The following is a 19,398-nucleotide window of genomic DNA, read 5'->3' as shown; positions in this document are numbered from 1 at the left end:
CAGTAGGCTATATCTTCAGTAGCTAGCTAGCTAACCCTACACTTTTCAGGGTTTGATTTTGGTTTTGGAACAGGTAAGAAACGTATATCTTTCTCCGACCTCTCCAGGTAACGAGTATCATTAATACACGACGTGCCCCAGGCACAACATTTAGCTCCAGATCCACAAAACCAGCCTGAAAATGAGGGAAATCTGAATCGACAGCATTAGAGTCAATGGAGCACAGCTGTGGTGTTGTCGGACCCCCCTCTGTTGTGTTTCATTTGTATGTGTGTGTTTACCTTGGAGATGTCCTGACCGTCAATGCGGATGCTGCCACTCTGAGGGTCGTAGAATCTGAACAACAGACGCAGGATGGAGCTTTTCCCTGATCCAGATGGACCAACCTGCGCACACATTATTGAAAAGCCCAGTCTCAGTCTTATATTACTACTTTTACTTAAACAATAATCTTAGTACTTCCTCCACCACTGTCCAGATACTAGAGGTATCGTAAGTAAATATCTTATTTTGAATTTGGTTAAAATGATACGTAAGACTTTATAGTCAATAAGAACAAAGGTGTATTAAACAGAGGACAACTTACCAAAGCGACTGTCTGTCCCCCCTCCACTGTAAAGGACACATCCCGAAGAATCTCAGTGCTGCGCACACACACACACACACACACACACACAAACACAAGCACGCACGAATAAAACAGCAACAGTCAGGATTAAAACTGACAAAATGAAACAAAACCATGAACGTGTGAAAAATTAAAGTTACAGTAGATCGATTCATTGAGTCCATTGTGAATTATTCTCATTTAATTCACCAACACTGGATCTTCTGTTGTTGATTAATGTTGTAAATGTAACACGCTGTAAATGTTAATGAGCCCAGGAGGCCAATCAGGACATTAAATTAATGTGTTAATGTGTGAGTGTTAATTAATAAGAGTCGTCCTGCAGACAGCAGGTGATGATAACCAGCTGTGCTTCGTCTTCAGCGAGAGATTGAGTTTATCTTTCAAAATAAAAGAGTAACAGTTTCAAATGATATAATTGTGACTGAACATATATCCAAAATAATTTCACATACACCCGAAACCTTGGAAACCATTTTTCTTAATTTAACAATTTAATTTTTTTTTTTTTTTTTTTTTTTAACATGTCCTCCAACCTAAAGGACCAACTGAATATGTCTTTTGACAATTCCTTTTGTCACCTCTATAGTCAGAGTTGGTTCGGTTTAAGCAACACAATTGTTTGCATTAGGTTAGGGAAACATGGTGATCGTGGTTAAAACAAACCAACTCTGACTGTTGGTAAGACACAGTATGCACGCAGAGGTCACCAGTGTCACAGTCTGATGGCTGCTGTATGTCGTGCCATCCACACTGATCTCCTCCCTCTAAGGTTGTGACTAAATAACCAACGCTGTCGTCTCTCTGTTTTCATTTACAACTGAATGTAATCAGGTCAAATCATATGAAAGTGGATTCAAATTGTGAACAGATTTGTTGTTGGCTACACACCCAGGCACGTAGCTGAAACAGACTCTGTCAAACTCCACCTGACCTGCTGTGAGCTGCAAGTCCTGTGCGTCCTCAGCATCCTGAATCTGTGAGGAGGAGGAGGAGGAGGAGGAGGAGGAGGAGGAGAGGAGAGGAGAGATTCGTTTTTTAACTTGTGTCCCAGAATATACAGTAGCGCAACATATCCTCATATAACAGTTTGTATTATATCTCACAAATAAACATCTCTACTAGTTAGATTGGGTCTAGAAAAAGAATCATGGTTGTGAACTTGACATGATGACGTGATGACGTGACGTTACATATGTACCTTTTGGTATCCGACGGGACATGTAGCCTGGTGTCCTTGGTTTAAGTCCTATTTTTGTTTGACCCAACCCCCACACCACCCTTTTCCCCACAAGGACTTTATTGCCCTTTATACTTCATTTATATAACCTGAGTTACTCCTTCGCTCCTGTCATATGAGGGAGGACTGCCTACAAGACATAGGTCACATGATCAAAGCCTCCTAGCTCAGATTTATGTGGATTGTATCGCATTTATGTTGGCATTGTAAGTTTCTGCAAATCATGGATACATGACAGTTATACATACGAGACGCCAGGCTGCAGACCACTGTTCCAGATCAGCACACAACAAAATGAGTTTGTATGAGTTTGAATGTGTTTTTTAACGAACTGTTGCCGTGTTTCCAGTGGCTTTTTAGCCACCATACATATGTGTTTTTTAGCGACTTGTTGCTTTGCAATTTGCTGTTTACACCTGGGGAAGGGATTGTTTTTTACCGAAATATCACTACATTTCCTTCCAGGATAATGCCACTGCTTCTCACCTTTAAGGTCCTTCATAATCAAGCCCCCTCATATCTATCTGAACTCCTTGATATCTACACACCCTCCCGTCCTTCTTCTTCGATTCTGCACTCAAACTCACATCACCATCTGCCCACTTGACCACCACGGGGTCTAGAGCCTTCAGCCGTTCCGCCTCCTGCCTCTGGAACTCTCTCCCCCACGACATTCGCAATATTGACTCGTTCCAGTGGGTCAGTTTAAAAGAATGGTACATAAATACTCTGTCTTTGAATGTAATTGTTTTTAAATTATGTTGTTACTGCCTTTTTATTGTTTTGTTTAACTGCATATTATTTGTCTTTTGTACTCTCGTCATCATTGAAAATGAGGGCAAGCCCTCAGTGATTCTTCGAGAATAAATAAAGGTTGAATGAATGAATTTCCACCTTCAAATCCCGTCTGAAAACACACCTTTTCAAGCTGGAATATTCAGTCTGATTTAATGGTGACATACAAGTTGACCTGCACTGATGATGACTTTACCAAAAAATTACGATTTTGTCTGGTCATTTTATTCACTTACATTGTATATTATGGAATTGTTTGATTTTATAATCTATGGATACATTGCTGCTTGTTTAATTTTTTTAACTGTGTCTTGTAAGGTGTCCTTGAGGTTGTCTCTAGGTAGTTTCATGATCTTTTCCTGACCATAACCAAATACTTTTTGTGCCTAAACCTAACCACATGTTAACTGCAGCATTGTTTAAAGGTAAAGAAATGCAAAGTTTCAACATGTCCAATAACTTACAAATGTAACGCATCCATTGTTTTCAGAAACGAACAGTGCCAACATTTATTCTGGCAGTTGGTGATATAGAAATTATGGTGCAATACTGTTTGTAGGTGTAAGAATAGCCTGAGTGGAGATGCCAGAAAATTTACAATTCACTCTCAACTCAAGATGCACCCACTGGCTTGTTCTGGTGCTTTCAACCATATCACATTGTCTTCATCAGCAGATGGTGTTTAGCTGTTTCCGAGGAAGATATAGAACCGTAACGGGGACTGATATGAAGACAGTACCAGAAGAAGAAGAGGAGTGGGAAGGAATGAGAGGGAGGAAAAAGATAGAGAGAGAAAGGATGGAGAAAAGAAAAGGAGACAAGAAGGGTCCCGAGAGAAAGGATTCTCCCATCATGCTCCACTTTTACTCCTTTCTCACTTCCCCTCTTCGTTCACACCATCCCTCCTTTTCTCCCTTTTTTGAATCGTCATACTTTCATTTGTGCACAAAATATTTCCAGCAAAGTTCGATTGGAATTTGATGAATTATAACTTTCAGCTTTTTGCGACCCCTCTCTCCCTCCTGACCTGCTCCTCACCCTCCTCCTCCTCCTCCTCCTCTTCCTCCTCCCTGACTCCCTGACTCCCCTCGCCCGCAGCTTCCCAAGCCAAAGAAAAGGGCCGCTGTGTTTTTAAGGTGCTCTAATGCTTTTGTCTACATTCATGTGGCTGTTTACCATATCAAGGGCCTGTGAATGTAGGAGCCTTTAGTGAAGCAGCCGGAGGACGCCTTTTCCCACCAAACACACACACACACACACACACAAAACACACACATGTACACACACAGACATACACGCAGACTGTGTGTTTCAGTATGCTCACAAACACACACAAAGTCACACACAAACACTTGTTCATCTCCTAATCCACTGACCTCTGACTGTGTGAGTTTCTCCGTTTCTGAGCACAGCTGATGCACAGCGATCAGAAATGAACACTTAATAAGATTTTAGTTTTATAATCCACTTATCTGTAACTATCACATTTAGTTTATGCTGGTATTATACACTCTCCTCTCTATATATATTTAATTTCTGATTATGCTAGTTATTCTTTCTTCTTAGTTTGGTGCTTTGAACAACGTCCACCTCAACACTCTCAACAAAATCATTAAAATGAGCAGCAAAACCACTGGACTGGATCAGGAACCACTGAGTAGTATCTACAGCAGATAGACTAAAATGAAAGGACGACAAACAGCCTCAGATACACAACCGATACACTCACCCTCCGGCCGCAGATACAGGTCACTCCCACTCAAGACCAAGTGGACCATGTCAAGCTTTGTGCCTCCTTCTGTCAGACTCATTAATACTTCAGATAGCTTGGGTGCTTGACCTTATTTATCACTTATTTATGGACGTTTTTCAGCAGTTTTACGGCAGACATCTTAAACTGTTTCAAGCTGCACTCTGAACTGTACGTTGTCAAATTACCTTTGTCATTTGTTCGGTTATGTGTTGTGTATGCACTGACGTTTTCACACAAATTAAGCTCCTAACGGATGAATAACGTTAATTTGATTTTGATTTGATCAAAGTAAAGCACTCACTTCTGGGCTGTGTTTGAACAGATTTAACTCAAAATGAATTATATAAACTCGAAACATTTTGCAGATGATTATTCTACTTTGTGACTCACCTCTTTCTGCTCCGTTAGCAGTGCCAGCATGTTCTCCATGTCAACAAACGCACTCTGAATCAGCCTGCAGAGACACACAGTGCACAACCAATATTATTAGAGGCAGCAGTAGTGGCGGTCACAGTCGCACTAGGAGGAGAAGTAGTGTAACTAGCTTTAGATGCAGCAAAATGAAAGTGGTATTAGCAGTTTTTTCATCTCATCTCTCATCTAATTCTCACTTATTCAGTCATTTGCATTTAAAATACAGCACCGTCTTTGTAAAAAAGCTCTCCACTCAAGCCTCCCATCATAGTTTTGAAAATAATGTTATGTGTTCACAAGACTGACAGACTCTGATGAACATAGATCTTTGTTTTTCTTGCAGGGGTCAGTGGCCTCCTGTGCTGCACAGTAATCTCACCTGTAGTAGGTACCAAACCAGTTGAGAGGAGTGTACAGCTGGATGATGTAGGTGCCAAACAGAACATAGTCTCCAACCTGATGGAGACGTTAACACACAGAGTAGCTGAACATTACTGATCCTAAAATGATCAAGGGTCAGACATATCAATCAGCCTCCCACTGGGAAGAGTTTCACCAGCCCAGTTGGCAGAATAAATGTTGGCCTTGTACGTTTCTGCAAACCACAGATATGTTACATTTGTGCTAATTTATGTGTCAGATACATTGGAACTTAATGTTTCAGCAACACTGTGGTTTAAGTGTGACCAGGTTAAGGGACAAATATCACTTGGTTATGGTTAGGAATAGGTCATTATTCGGCATGGAATACCTGCTTTGGGTGGCAGGAAACACAGCGATGTCTCGTGAAAAATTACCACTTTTTGTGGCTTTATCCTGGCAGGAAATGGAGCCATGTCACAGAAAAAACAACTGCCTTTTGTGACACTATCCTCAGTGGAAACTAGGGCTGCCACCTGATAGTCGATCAAATGTTAGTCGACTAGAAAGGTCATAAGTCGGCAAGATTTCATTGGTTGTTGGTCGCAGAAAAAACAAACAAACATGAAACTCTATTAGGAGCTGCACCTTGTCAAAACAAATCAAAACCTATATGACTGGATCATGTGGGAATTTAATTTGAAAGGACAGACACAGGAAGTGTCCACGCTCAGCAGTCAGACAGGAGTCAGGTTAATTTCCAGGGCTGGTACCTGCGGTTATTCCACAGGCTAGTTAATAACATGTCGGGCAGGAAATCCAAAGTGTGGGATCATTTTGAGAAGGTGAAGGACGAACCCAAGGTGATATGTAAACTCATCTTCATTGGTCGACTACAAACATGACGTATCATCTGAAACATGGAAGTAGCTACATGCCCATTAGCCCACAGCGTCATTAACAGGCGGCTCGCTCAGTGTGTGACGTGCACTTGTAGATAAAATATAGGCCTATATTAATGAAGGTTCATTAGCACGGTTTTGTATTTCTCTGTAATGTAGCACAGTGTTAACAATGTTACTGATACTATTCTTTCTCAAACCTTCAACACAAACCACCAAAATATATCATTTAATAATTAAATTAATATCGTAAACATGCAGGTGACTAGTCGACTAATGGCCCTAAATGATGACTATTGGTCGACTAGGAAAACTCTTAGTCAGGGGCAGCCCTGGTGGAAAAGCAGCTATCTCTTATTACAAGACAACTGCTTTTCGTGGCACTATACCCGATGGTAACACAGTGACGGGTCACAAAAAACACCCACATTTGGTGGCTGAAAACCTGCTGGAGACACATGGATAGTACCTCACTTGATGAATGTAATGTATGCATGGTTTGCAGAAACATACAATGCTATCATTTTCTTCTGGCGACTGGGCTGAGTTTCTCACATATTTTGGTCACTTGAAGGCGGCCAAACAGGCTTAGGACACAAATCTGACATATCATCATCTCATAAAGTTGTTCTGGAGAAAGTCTCACTGAGGTTACTGAGTTGCTCATGTTGTGTCTGACTGATTCAGGTCATGTCTGAGACACTGAGGTCAAGTCCAGATTGTTGAGGTTATGGTTATGCAAGGCATCACAGTCATGTCAGGGTCACAGACGTCATGTCTAAGTCATTGTGGTCACAGTGTCTGAGTCACTGAGGTCATATCTGAGTGAAGTTCACTACACAGAGTTTAACATCTTCCTCTGTTAGTTCACTGATCTATGACATCATCCTAGTTAACCTTTATTTTGTCAGGTATTCTCATCATGATTAAGGTCTCTTTTGCAAAGGAGACGTGAGCAAAGCAGAGAAAAAGAAAAACAGACATAACAAAAGTGCATACAGCGTCAGAGACGATCATCGGTCAGAGTCAAAGTCAAGAGTTAAAAACCAGCCAGTGGGATGAGACATGGAGGTTTTAAAACCCTCTGTAATTCATTTCATACTGACATTTTTAACCACCAAAATAAATGGGTTGACATCTAAGTTCAGATTCACACTGTGCATGTCAAAGTCTGGAGATGATTGTCTGAAACTTGTATGTAGACTTCGGATTTTCATGTTGGCTTCTACTGTTTTCTTTTAGTCTTCACTGATACCTGAAATTGTCCCTCGGAGACCAGGTAGGCACAGAGCAGAGATCCAGCCAGCAGTCCTGATCCGATGATGATGTTCTGGGTTTGATTCAGCAGAGCCAGCGAGGCCGAGCTCTTCCACTCACAGTGCTACACACAACATGTTTGTTCATGTTCATTGAAATGAAGAAATATAGACAAAATGCTTAAAACTTGTAAATTGATTTGTATGATTTTAACTAAGTACTTTCAATCTACTTGTAACAAGCAGGTATGAGTTGTCTGGTGGACCTTAGCTGGTCTTTGGTACCAGATGATGTCACCTTTCAAGCTTACTTGATATTTCAGAATGGCTCCCTCAAAGCAGTGGACTTCATACTCCTCAGCGCAGTAATATTTTACCTGTGAAAACAAATCTGATTCAGAGAGAGCAGACTGTAACATCCTGCAAAATCTTCTTTTTATCTTGAAATGACCTCCGGCTTTAAAACCTAAAAACATTCTAGACGATCTTCAAACTCTCTGAACATCACACAACAACCTGAACATCTCAGTCGGTCAAACGCACACCACAGCTGGGAGTTTTCACGCACAATGTGATTTTGCCAAGTAGGACATGCTCCTGGATCAACATCCCACATTGTGTTCCTGGACCAACTCTGCAGTCAACCAATCACAGCCCTCTGACATCATCAGTGTGCTGCTCCTCTGCTACTTCTTTCAAAATTACTTTGAGCTTCTTCAAAGCTGAGCTAGTTTTCCCAAAATGAAGTTAGTACAATTGAACACAATCCTCAGTAACACTGAACAAAAACCTCATGAGCTTCTGCAGGGTTAGCGAGTTAGCTTGCTAACTAGGTAGGCTACGCTAACTAGTAAACTTGCCATTAGACTAGAATATTAGCGAGTTAGCATGGCCTTGACATTTTGCACAGAACCTACAGTGAGCCATATGTGCCAGTCTGGTCTACACCTTTAATAAACAGAGGAAGTGAACAGGGAACATGTGTAGAGGTATCTACCGTCTCAAAGTTGAGCAGTGAGTCTACGGCTCTGGACTTGGCGTTGTTGTCTTGGTTGTTCATCTCTCTCCTGTATTTGGTCCTCCACTCTGTGATCAGGATGGTGCAGGCTGCAGACAACAGGACAGTTTTTAGAACTGACATGTATTTATTTTCTCAGAGTGTGATACCGTGTGTGTGTGTGTTATGACTGCAGAGTAGCTAGTGCCATCAGTGTGAGTGAACACACTTACAGTACACACACACTGACTCACTGAGGTAGAGGACCATGCAGGTGAAAACGATGAGTCCAAACCAGACACTGAAGTAGGAGACAAAGTAGATGATGGCGATGATGATGTCACAGATGGTGGGGAGGATACTGAACAGGATGTAGCTACAGACAGAACACAACCAAAAGGTTATTACTCACACACTTCATGTGTATGTTGGGTTCAGTGGTTTCATAGTCTCATTGAACCCAAGACGAGAACTTGTTTGGGTAATTGAACCCAGGTCATGTGAGGTGAGGCTCCTCTTATCTGCCTCCTCCTGTCTTACCTCAGCAGGTTGTTGATGGAGGAGGTGCCTCTGTCGACGCTCCTCAGCACGTCTCCAGTGCGTCTCTCCAGGTGCCAGCGCAGAGACAAGCCGTGCAGGTGGGAAAACAAACACACCTGAAGTGTGGAGGGAGGGAGACAGAGAGACACTTAGGACCCAATTCAAACAATATACAGCCTGTGATCGAAAATGCATTGTGTAAGAGCATTATGGGCGTGTCTAACTCCACTTTTGCAAGTTAAATGTTGCATAATCGGGGCACTAAGTAAGGCGCAAGGGACAAAAGCATTGTATTTAGTCCCACAGCAGCACACAGCACAGCTCAACTGTCAGTGGTAGTTCTAGACCAATTAGTTAGACCAAGTGCTAGACCAATGCAGTCACCGTTTCCGTGGCCCACAATGTGTTAGTAGTAGTAGTCTGTGTTCCTATGGACATGAAGGTCTTAAAATGAGGTGTGGTCAGCATTGTGGAGTATTGCTATCTTAAAGCAGCAGAATGCAATTGCACCATTGACCATCTAAAATCTGGCCTGATGTCAAACTACGCAGAGGTTCATAAGGGAAGAACAGGTCTGAAATAATGCACCTACATAGGCAGGTTCACAACACACGTACACTCTGCTTGTTACACACACAGGGACGCGTGGATGGGTTGTGAGTGGGCAAAATAATACATCATTAATGAGGAAAATATTGATTTCATTCTGTAAAAGGTGAACATAGCAGAGAGCAGAGCAGAGCTGCTGTCCCACTCTCCATTAGACGCTGTGCGTATTTACATACAAGGAGCAGCGTAACTTCTTCAATCAAGTCAGAAGCTAAAAGTTTAGTTCTGTTTCCTCGGTTAAGTTTATAAAACAGTTTTTAGTTGTGCAACTTAAACGTCCCATGATATTTGCTGCAGTGACATCACTGCTCTGACTGCGTTACTCTCAACAGAAACCCCTTGCTTCTCCAGTTCGCTGAATCTGCCATGTAAATAGCAGTGCGTCAGGTCCAGACACACCTGGCTTTTAAATGGAATGGGAGATGACTCTGATTGGTTGAACTCATGTTACACCACAAACACACCCATGATTAGTTTATCCCCCTTGCACCTTACTTTGTGCCTAGATTATGTGCCACTTAACCAGAAAAATAGGAGTTAGACACGCCCTAAATGCACTTACACTACATGCTTTAGACGAGTGGTTCCCAACTGGTGGGTTGCGGTCCAAAAGTGGGTCACAGGACCGTTCTGAATGGACCCCAAGTGACTAACAAACATGTCAAATTTGTAAAAAAAACATTTTATTTTAGAGTGTTGTGAATTTCACAGCTACTTGACATGAGATGACAAACTGGCCCAACTACATGGCCAAAGGCAAGTATGATGCTGAATATATATAACTGTGTGGACCTTAAAGAAATGAAGGGGAAAACAAAGGCCAATGGTAAAATTATAGACCAAAATGTGTGATGTAAACATCCATCACGGCTGAGCCTCAGTTAAATCTCCAAATACACAATAACTAGTCAGCTAAACAACTGTTGGCTCATAATCTGTATGATCATGTAAGTACGTATGCCATAATGTATAAGACTTTGTTATAGTGATGTTTCCATCTGATTTTGGCAGGTATAAGGTTATCATTACAGATAGAAATAATGTTCAACACTCCAAAAACATGATCCAAGCAGAATCCAAACAGTGGGGAGTATAACTCATAAAGTCCTACATTAAAGTGGAAGGATCAGGAAACAAACAGACATAGAAGTAAAGAAGAGGAAGTCTGAGTGGTACCTGAACACCTCTGCTGGTGAACTGCTGAACTTTGATCCACATGAACTGACGCAGGTTGCTGATAAAACCTGACGTGCCTACGAGTAACAACAGAGACAGAAAGATAAGAGAGGGAAGACGCCAGAGAACTTCATGCTCACATGAAACTTACATTCTGTGACATGAACATCTTTTATTTTGTATACACACACACTTGTTCCTCTATATTATGAACACACACACACACACACACACACACACACACACTTGTTCCTCTATATTATGAACACACACACACACGCTTGTTCCTCTATATTATGAACACACACACCTGCCCCTCCTCCCTGTAGGAACTTGAGCAGTGTGTAGATGCAGACGGTGGCAATCAGTGTAGTCCAGCCGCCTCCTGCAGAGAGCTCGTTCACTGCGCACACACAACACACACAACACTTTTTGTTAGTGTCCTGACCATCAGAAACTTTAGTTTTCACATGACAGCAACAATAAACCAGCAGATTCAGGTACTTCACATTAAAGATGAACTCTGCCGCATTTTTTATAACCAAGGCCTCTGATTTTCACAGTTAAACCCAACCACACACACACACACACACACATGGTGGAAAGTAACTAAGTATATATAAAAACAGTTTTGAGGTGCTCGTATTTTACTTGAATATCTCCATTTTTTGCTGCTTCATGCTTCTACTCCACTACAATACTGCTTCTTTGCTTCCTTGCAACTTCAGATTAATAATGAAAAATATATATATAATATATTCCGTTGCAGCCTTAACTTACTTCATATTGATTTTACATAATATTTAGTTTTATTTCTCTTTTTTATTTTTTATTTTGTCTATTTAATTTTTCTATTTAATCAATTTTACATATATATATTTTTGATTTTTGTATTTTTATTTACGCTTTGATAAATGTGCCTTGCAGGGGCCTTATACACACATTAGGTACATTGCATCTATCCTGTGCAGGAAACCTGTTGTATAAATGTACCTTATTTATTTATTTATTCATCATCATCATTATCATTATTATTATTATTATTATTTATGTACCTTTATTTTCTTTTATGTGCATGAATAATGTTTTCTTACTATATAATGATGAAAACTCTGTGTGTGTGTCTGTTCCACGTTTTTCTCCTCACTGACTTGGTCAATCCATGTGAAATGTGGCACAGTGGTAGAGGGTCATGGGAGGATGCCAATGAAGCAATATTACTTAAATTGGCCAAAGGGGGGCGCTATAGCAACCGATTGAAATTGCAAACTTTGAATGGGCATATCTCATGCCCTGTATGTCGTAGAGACATGAAACTTTGCACAGAGATGCCTCTCCTCATGAGGAACACATTTGCCTCAAGAACCCATAACTGCCGGTTATATAGATTTTCAGCCATTTTGAATTTTTTGAAAAACACTTCAAATGGATCTCTTCCTAGGAAGTTTGAGCGATCTGCATGAAACTGGGTGAACATAATCTAGGGACCAATATCTAAAGTTCCCTCTTGGCAAAAGTTGGAAAACTTACTAAAACTGAGCTTCTATAAGGCAATGAATATTGCGGAGGGCGTGGCTCATCACATAAAGGTGTATAACATCTCAAGGGTTTCACCCATCACCACGCAACTTTGTAGGCATATGACCACACATAATCTGAGGGGACCCCTCCATTATTGACCCCATCAAACAAAATGGGGGCGCTAGAGAGCTCATTTCTTATCTAGGCCTAACCGCCATATGGATTTTTACTAAACTTGGTAGATATGTAGAACAGGACGCCTCAAGGTGACTGGAGAAATTTAACTCTAATTGGCAACTGGGTGGCGCTATAACAACAGAAAAATGCTTCAAAATGGCTAAAATGCGACCGATCGCTGTGGCTCCCCCTGTGGACCAATGTTGTTGTTTTTTTCTTATTTTTGGTATGACTAAGTCATGGTATGGTATGCTGTACATAATGACGGAAACTGTCAGTGTGTCATTCTGTCTGTCCCACGTTTTTCTACTCACTGACGTGGTCAATCTATGTGAAACTGCACATACAGTAGGCATTGAGGATTGGCATAGGCAGAAGGTGACAAAGCTACCAATGGGTATGGACTAGTCTTTGGAAGGTGACAAAGCTACCAATGGGTATGGACTAGTCTTTGGTATACTTTTACAATCTTGCCATCTGTTATTATATGTACAAGTAACTCTATGTGTCATGTTCCAGGTTGCTGTAGACTCAGATTTTTCACAAGGACACAATAAAAAGCATAACTGAAAAAAAGAAAAATACATATAATCAATAGATAAGTTATGATGATATTATTATAGATTATGATAAGCCTTTATTGATGCCAGGGGCGATTAATAATGTGACCAGCAGTAGTAGCAGTGGTTAAAATTTGCTACACCCTTACCATGATGAACACATGAACGCATCCATAATTATATTTCAAAAATAGAAGATTATTCTGAAAAGAGCCGTTCTGCATATCCAGTACTTTTGATTTTGGTACTTAAAGTATATTTTAATGCCACTACTTTTACACTTTTATTTAAAGGACTAGTGTGTAGGGTTAAGGGGGAAATATTGACAGAAATGGATTTATATTTAAGTAGTAATTGATTCAGCATTATTGAGTTACTGGTAAATTATTATTTCATTGTCAGTTATAGTACTTTGTACATTGTTTCATTTGTATTTTCAGGTGCGGCATGTAATTGGAGACAGTGTGTGTTCCCTTGGTTACGTGCTAATTGGTTCCTACCTGCCCTTGTTTTGTGGGGACAGGTATGAATGATACAAGAGGGAGTGAGTGCCTTGTGCTTAAGCGTGAAGAGAAGATGCTGTACCCCTAAGTTGGGATGTGTTAGTACTGTCCTGCCGTGTTGGTAAACATCAAACAAAGAGGAAGAAACATATGTTGTAGCCCGCTGATTACCCACAGCCTGGAAGAACTGGGGAACACCTACAATCAAAAAGGGTTACACTAGTTATGACAAAACTTCACATAAATGTCCAACAGGATCAAATGATGAAGTGATGACATTTTATATCTAAAAGGTCAACGTCACTGTGACATCATAACGGTCTGCAAAAACACTTTTCTGGCCATTATGTTCGAAGTGGTAATTGTACTTTTTTTTTTTTAAGTGTACTGATGCTACTTTTACTCAAGTAAAATATCTGAGTTCATCTCCCACCACTGACACACACACACAGTCATGAGCACATTCACACACTCCCCTTTCTGCCACACAGACACAATCTCATTCACATTCATTACCATTTTGTACAAGTGCTGGGAATCAGGATGAAATGAGAAAACCGACAGAGATGAGGGGAGCAGCAGGAGGAGGAGGAGGAGGAGGAGGAGGAGGAGGAGACAGGCTGAAGATGCAGACAGAGAGACATGGTGAGAAAAGAAGGGAGAAAAATCAGATAAAAAGATGAAGAGAAATGAATAAAGCAATGTGTGTATTATACGTTCTTTGACTTTCCAGTGTGTGTTTTCAGTGGGGGGTATTTTCAGCTCTCTGGCATCAGGTCCTGGAGTCGGAGGGTGGGAGGCAGGGTCGGACCCGGAGACAAAACGTCCGTTGTACCGGTGTGTTAACTCCGCGAAAAAGGCCGCTAATGCCGGCTAAGCATGACTGGCAGGAGGGGTGACCTCCCAGAAAACCCTCCGCACACACACACACACATACACACACACACACATACACACACATACACACCAACCAAATCCCCCCCTCACCACCACCTCCTCCACGCCTTCCTCATCACACAAAGCAGCGCTCGGCTTCATTCTCGCAGCACTGGCTTATACTTTCATGTTGCTCCAAAAGCCAAATGGCCAGTTTTCTAAAGGGGAAAGTAGCTGAAGACAAACTGAATGCTGACTTCCTCTGAAGTGGAGACTTCTGGGTCGTTGCCTTGTGGTGGATGCAGTCCTGTGTACAAAACAGGGTACAAAAGACTTTGGCAAATGATGACACCCCCTGAAAAATGGAGATGGAGTCCTCCTTCAGCCCAATAAGATCTCATTCCAGGAGCTAAACTGTTTTACAAGAACTGACGACACCAGGACAAATATTGTTTTAGTTTACAGTGATGTTTGTTTCTCTGTTTTTTATGGATCTATTCAGCTGTTGGGTTTTGAACATTTAATTAACCTGGGATGAATAGTTATTGGTCAGTATTTTACAATTGTTATCCAGTTAGTTTTGATGTCTTGTACTTAAAGTTTAGTTGATTCAAAACACACATTAAACACACATTAAACATGGCTTAATAGAGACAATTTCAAACACAAGTACACAAATCAGCTTCACTATAACTCGCAGCATTCACAGACAAACACTTGTCTTTATCTGGACACATTTTCCCCACAAATACAACATGCTAACGTTATTAGCACAAGCATATGGTATTTAACATTGTATAAATTAGCCTAGCAGCTAGTGGACTTTTCCTCTACTCATATGAAACCAGGGACAACAGCAATATTTAACAAAGGTAACGTTACAAAATTCGGCTCCATTACAACTCACAAGGTTCACTGTCAAAACAACTGTCTTATACTAAACACGTTTTCCAAACAAATATAACATGCTAACGTTATTAGCACAAGCCTAAGGCATTTAACATTGTATAAATTAGCCTAGCAGCTAGTGGACTTTTCCTCTACTCATATGAAACCAGGGACCACAGCAACATTTAACAAAGGTAACGTTACAAAATTCGGCTCCATTACAACTCACAAGGTTCACTGACAAAACAGCTGTCTTATACTAAACACGTTTTCCAAACAAATACAACATGCTAACATTATTAGCACAAGCCTATGGCATTTTACATTGTATAAATTAGCCTAGCAACCAGCAGAGATTTCCTCTGCTCATATTAAGCCAGGATAAATCACACACAAGACTTAAAATGCTGTTTTTGTGGAGGCTTTATTGTCTTCATAATTTATTATTTCTTATCTGTGAAATGAAAGTAAATAAAAGCTTTGTTTCCACTGAGGGAAATGGTTTCAGCTTACAGAAATAGACAGGAGGTCTGCGTCACTGTGACGTGTAGCTACATTTCTAAGGAGGTGCACGTCAGGCTACACTGTAGGTTACGACAGTTTCTCAGATCTTTCTCAAATCAGCACCACAGGCAGACTGATACCGTCATCAAGCTGCGGTCAAGCTGTGCGTCAGTACCAATGAGGAGTCATAACAATCATGGCGAGCACTATAGACAAGATAGACACAGCTATCAAGGCTGTCCCAGATCAACATGTCTTCCTATATTCCCCCAGCATTGTAGATTGTTTTTTACTTGCTCCCAGTGGCGACCTGAGCACATTTGATGCCCTAGGCGAGCCCAATGCTGATTTTTTTACATTTTTTATTGTAAATCATTTAGTAATTCATTTAACCTTTTATATCTTTTTTTTCTCTTTATGCTTATTGTAAATCTGTATTCTTTATTATGCTTTAGATTTTATTGCTCTGTAAAGCACTTTGAGGAGCCCTGGTGTATGAAATGTGCTATACAAATAAAGCTGCCTTGCCTTCTGTACATGTGACAATAAACTTGAAATAGAAGCCTAAATATTCTTTTCATGCCTATCAGGAGCCAAGTAAGGTTTGCTGAATATGATAAATATGTGCAAAACCTCATTGATTGAGCATAACTCTCCAATTAATACTCAATTTCAAATTAAAAGTCTATCAAAATATTCTAAATCAATGTTAAATCAAGTGGCAGCAAACTGTCATTGAAATAAATGAAAACACAATCAACTCTGCCTGTACAACAGACAAACTTCCTGTAAGCTCTGGTCCCACTTTGGCTGTTTTCACAGTATGACAACATCCTAACTCAGAGGGTACAAACACATTGGGAGGAAAAAGAGGGCACAATCAGTCAAGGACACGAGTGAACAAGGTGGACCACACTACAAAAACCTTGAGCACACTGGCACCTACAGTTTAGACTGTGAAATGCAGCTGTTTCATTTATAAGTTCTGCTCCTGGAGTAGATGTGTATTAAAGTGTTTCAGTTTTTGTTTCACTACATACCACACATTTTAAACTGCACATTTAGTGAACTAAGAAGTATCATGATCTCTTATTCCTTTGTCTTTGTTTTTTAGGTGCTTACCAATGTTCTTGGAGTAAATGGGCACCAGCACATTCACCAGCCGCTCTGCTACCAGCAGGCCCAAACACAGCAGCACCAGTCCCTGCAGCGCTGCAGCACCTTTAGGCCACACGTACGGCAGCAACAGCCTCACCTTCCTCCCAAAGCCTCGCCACACAGACGGCAAGGAAGAAGAGGGAGAGGAGGAGGGCTGGATCTGGGTGGAGAGAGAGGAAGTCAGAATATGGGCTTTTGTTATTTTCTATTATGGACTATGTACCATATATTTTATGAATGCCTTCTGCCTTTTGTTAGTGTAAACCCATTCTGGGTTTGAATCACCTTTAACAGCAGAAGAAGAGTTCAGACTGAACCAAAAGTTAATTTTTGCCTCACAAATTCAAATTCAACTTCTGGGCAGCCACAATCTATCAACATGTGGAGACATTAGCTGTAACTGTATAGCAACCAATAAATCCTTATCTATCCAAGCCAAAATAGGCTTATACTTCCCCCCTGTGGTCAGAGAGCAGAAAACAGCCACTGCAGCCACAGCTGGAAATAACTACAGTGGAAGTGCTCCATATTTAAAAAAAAAAAAGAAAAAAGAAAAGAAAAGTGATTTGTCCATTCCCCGAGGAATGAAGCTTCTGATCTGATCTGACCCATCGATAAATGAAATCGCTCTGACTGGCAGTCCTGCTCAGCCCACAAGAAGAGAAACTAAAGTGAGGAAAGCAAACAAATGACCAATGTCCAGGCCACACTGCCTGTGTGAGCAGTGTGTGATGACTACCTTGCTGAACTGCTGTAAGTCGCACGCTCGTGGTGTTCACACAGACACCATTGTTGCTGCGGTGCTGCTGTAACTACTGTATTTTAACGCTTAAAAGCTGATACACCGCTCATTTATGGAGTTGAGCAAGCTGCATTGTCTACAACACAAGCATGCAAATATCTTGTAACAAAAAGCCTTGTGTTAACAAATGAAGAGTCAGAGGGCTTTTATTTTGAAATGGAAGCAGGAAAGGTTGAAAAAACAGATTTTTTTTTTTCACGTCTAAGAGATATAGACATTGAAACTGTGGTGAAAGGTGGTGTAACGTCAGTATGATTATCAAAAGATCATTTTCACAAACATGTTTTCACAACATTTTCACAACATTGCTGTTTCTTGTATCTTTTGTACTTTTTTCTGCATGCCTAGTTTTTTTTAATTTTTTCAAATATTGAAATCTTTAATTTGACTCTTTCCCCTTGACTGCTGTAACACTGGAATTTCTCAATTGTGGGCTCAATAAAGGTGTGTCTTATCTTACCAAACACGACAAACGGGAAAAAATAGGTGAGACTTCTTTTCGCTAGATGTGCCACAGCCAAGCTACACCTGAAAAGAGCTGCTCACGTGATCAGTGTTGCTGCTCAAACCTGATAACATGGGCACCAAAAACAACAACAAAAAAAACATAAGAGGTGTTGCAACACACACACTCCGCTCACACAGGCAGTGTGGCCTGAGCATAAACTCAAGAGGGAGTGAGATCTAAACAAACTTGTTAGGTAAGATTAGTTTTTTAGCCATTGAGCTCTCTAGCAGATACGGTTTATAACTGTGTTATGTTTTTGCTTGTGCACGGTAATTATCATTTGTTTCTTCAACATCAGGTTGTTTTGTTAATGAGCTAACTGGCTAACCAGTGTCTTGAATCCATCCTGTCAGTCTTACAGTTTCCCTTTCCTAATGAGGAAAACAGACTACAGCCGTGTCCTGGCATGGAGAGTTTTTTCCTCTCACACAGGCGCAGATCATACATGTTCGTTGGCCATTGGCTGTGGTCTTTGGGGTGTTTTCAAGCGCAACCTTTTGGCCGAGACACAGACAACGTGAGGCCATGAGGGGCAAGAGCCCGCTCCACGCTCTACAGTAAACTTGGACTATATGCAAAGGTGAGATTTGTGTTTTATAAAAAGGTTTTTAATGACACGTTTCCATCTTACAAGAGAGAGAAGTCGAGGATGATGACTTACTGGTTTGTTTGGCAAATGCACATCTGACTAACTTCTGAAATGTAGAATAAACATACAGCAGAATTAGCAGAACTCACCTCAACATTTACGACTCCTCTTTTTCCTCCACTCTTCATAGTGACCTCTGCCATCTGATTCGCCTCCTGTTTACTGCGGGGTAAAACTCACACACACACACGTCCAGTCACAGGATTACCGACAAATATTTCATTAACTGGAGCTGTGTTAGTGCCTCAGAGTTTAGACCTGCTGTGGTGGATTTTAAAAGCAGTCACAGTGGTGGCAAATACACACACACACACACACACACACACACACACACACACACACACACACACACACACACACACAGTAGTGTTTTGAGCCTTTCAATTTAAAGTACCTGTGGTCAGCATTTGTTTTGAGCTGTGAGCAGGGCAGTGTGTGTGTGTGTGTGTGTGTGTGTGTGTGTGTGTGTGACAGAGAGAGGGTCCAACAGGGTGTGATAGTGTTGTTTTTTTTTTTAAGTACGATAAACACAAGGTGGTGAGAAAACTGTTGTAAAAAATAATATCTAAGACACTTTCCTTT

The 19,398-nt window shown here is 40.9% G+C and overlaps 1 protein-coding gene across 3 annotated transcripts in view; it reads right to left on the bottom strand.

The window, feature by feature from the left end:
* abcb6b (ATP-binding cassette, sub-family B (MDR/TAP), member 6b) overlaps positions 1–19,068 on the bottom strand; it is a 48,350-nt gene extending 29,282 nt beyond the window's left edge. For all 3 annotated transcript variants that reach the window (XR_007570226.1, XM_050048632.1, XM_050048633.1), the window contains exons 1-14: positions 18,906–19,068; positions 16,822–17,017; positions 10,981–11,073; positions 10,671–10,747; positions 8,886–9,001; positions 8,600–8,721; positions 8,346–8,455; positions 7,660–7,725; positions 7,348–7,473; positions 5,210–5,286; positions 4,807–4,870; positions 1,520–1,605; positions 587–644; positions 282–386 (exon numbers count right to left, since the gene is read on the bottom strand). Coding sequence is in view for 2 of the 3 variants with exons in the window: in XM_050048632.1 (XP_049904589.1) it covers positions 282–386; positions 587–644; positions 1,520–1,605; positions 4,807–4,870; positions 5,210–5,286; positions 7,348–7,473; positions 7,660–7,725; positions 8,346–8,455; positions 8,600–8,721; positions 8,886–9,001; positions 10,671–10,747; positions 10,981–11,073; positions 16,822–17,017; positions 18,906–18,959 (1,350 nt within the window). In the remaining variant the exon portion in view is untranslated. The remainder of the gene's footprint in view (positions 1–281; positions 387–586; positions 645–1,519; positions 1,606–4,806; positions 4,871–5,209; positions 5,287–7,347; positions 7,474–7,659; positions 7,726–8,345; positions 8,456–8,599; positions 8,722–8,885; positions 9,002–10,670; positions 10,748–10,980; positions 11,074–16,821; positions 17,018–18,905) is intronic.
* Positions 19,069–19,398: the final 330 nt, after the last annotated feature.

Source organism: Epinephelus moara, chromosome 7 (genome assembly GCF_006386435.1).
Source record: "Epinephelus moara isolate mb chromosome 7, YSFRI_EMoa_1.0, whole genome shotgun sequence".
NCBI lineage: Eukaryota > Metazoa > Chordata > Actinopteri > Perciformes > Serranidae > Epinephelus > Epinephelus moara.
This window is presented reverse-complemented; position numbering and strand designations above follow the sequence as displayed.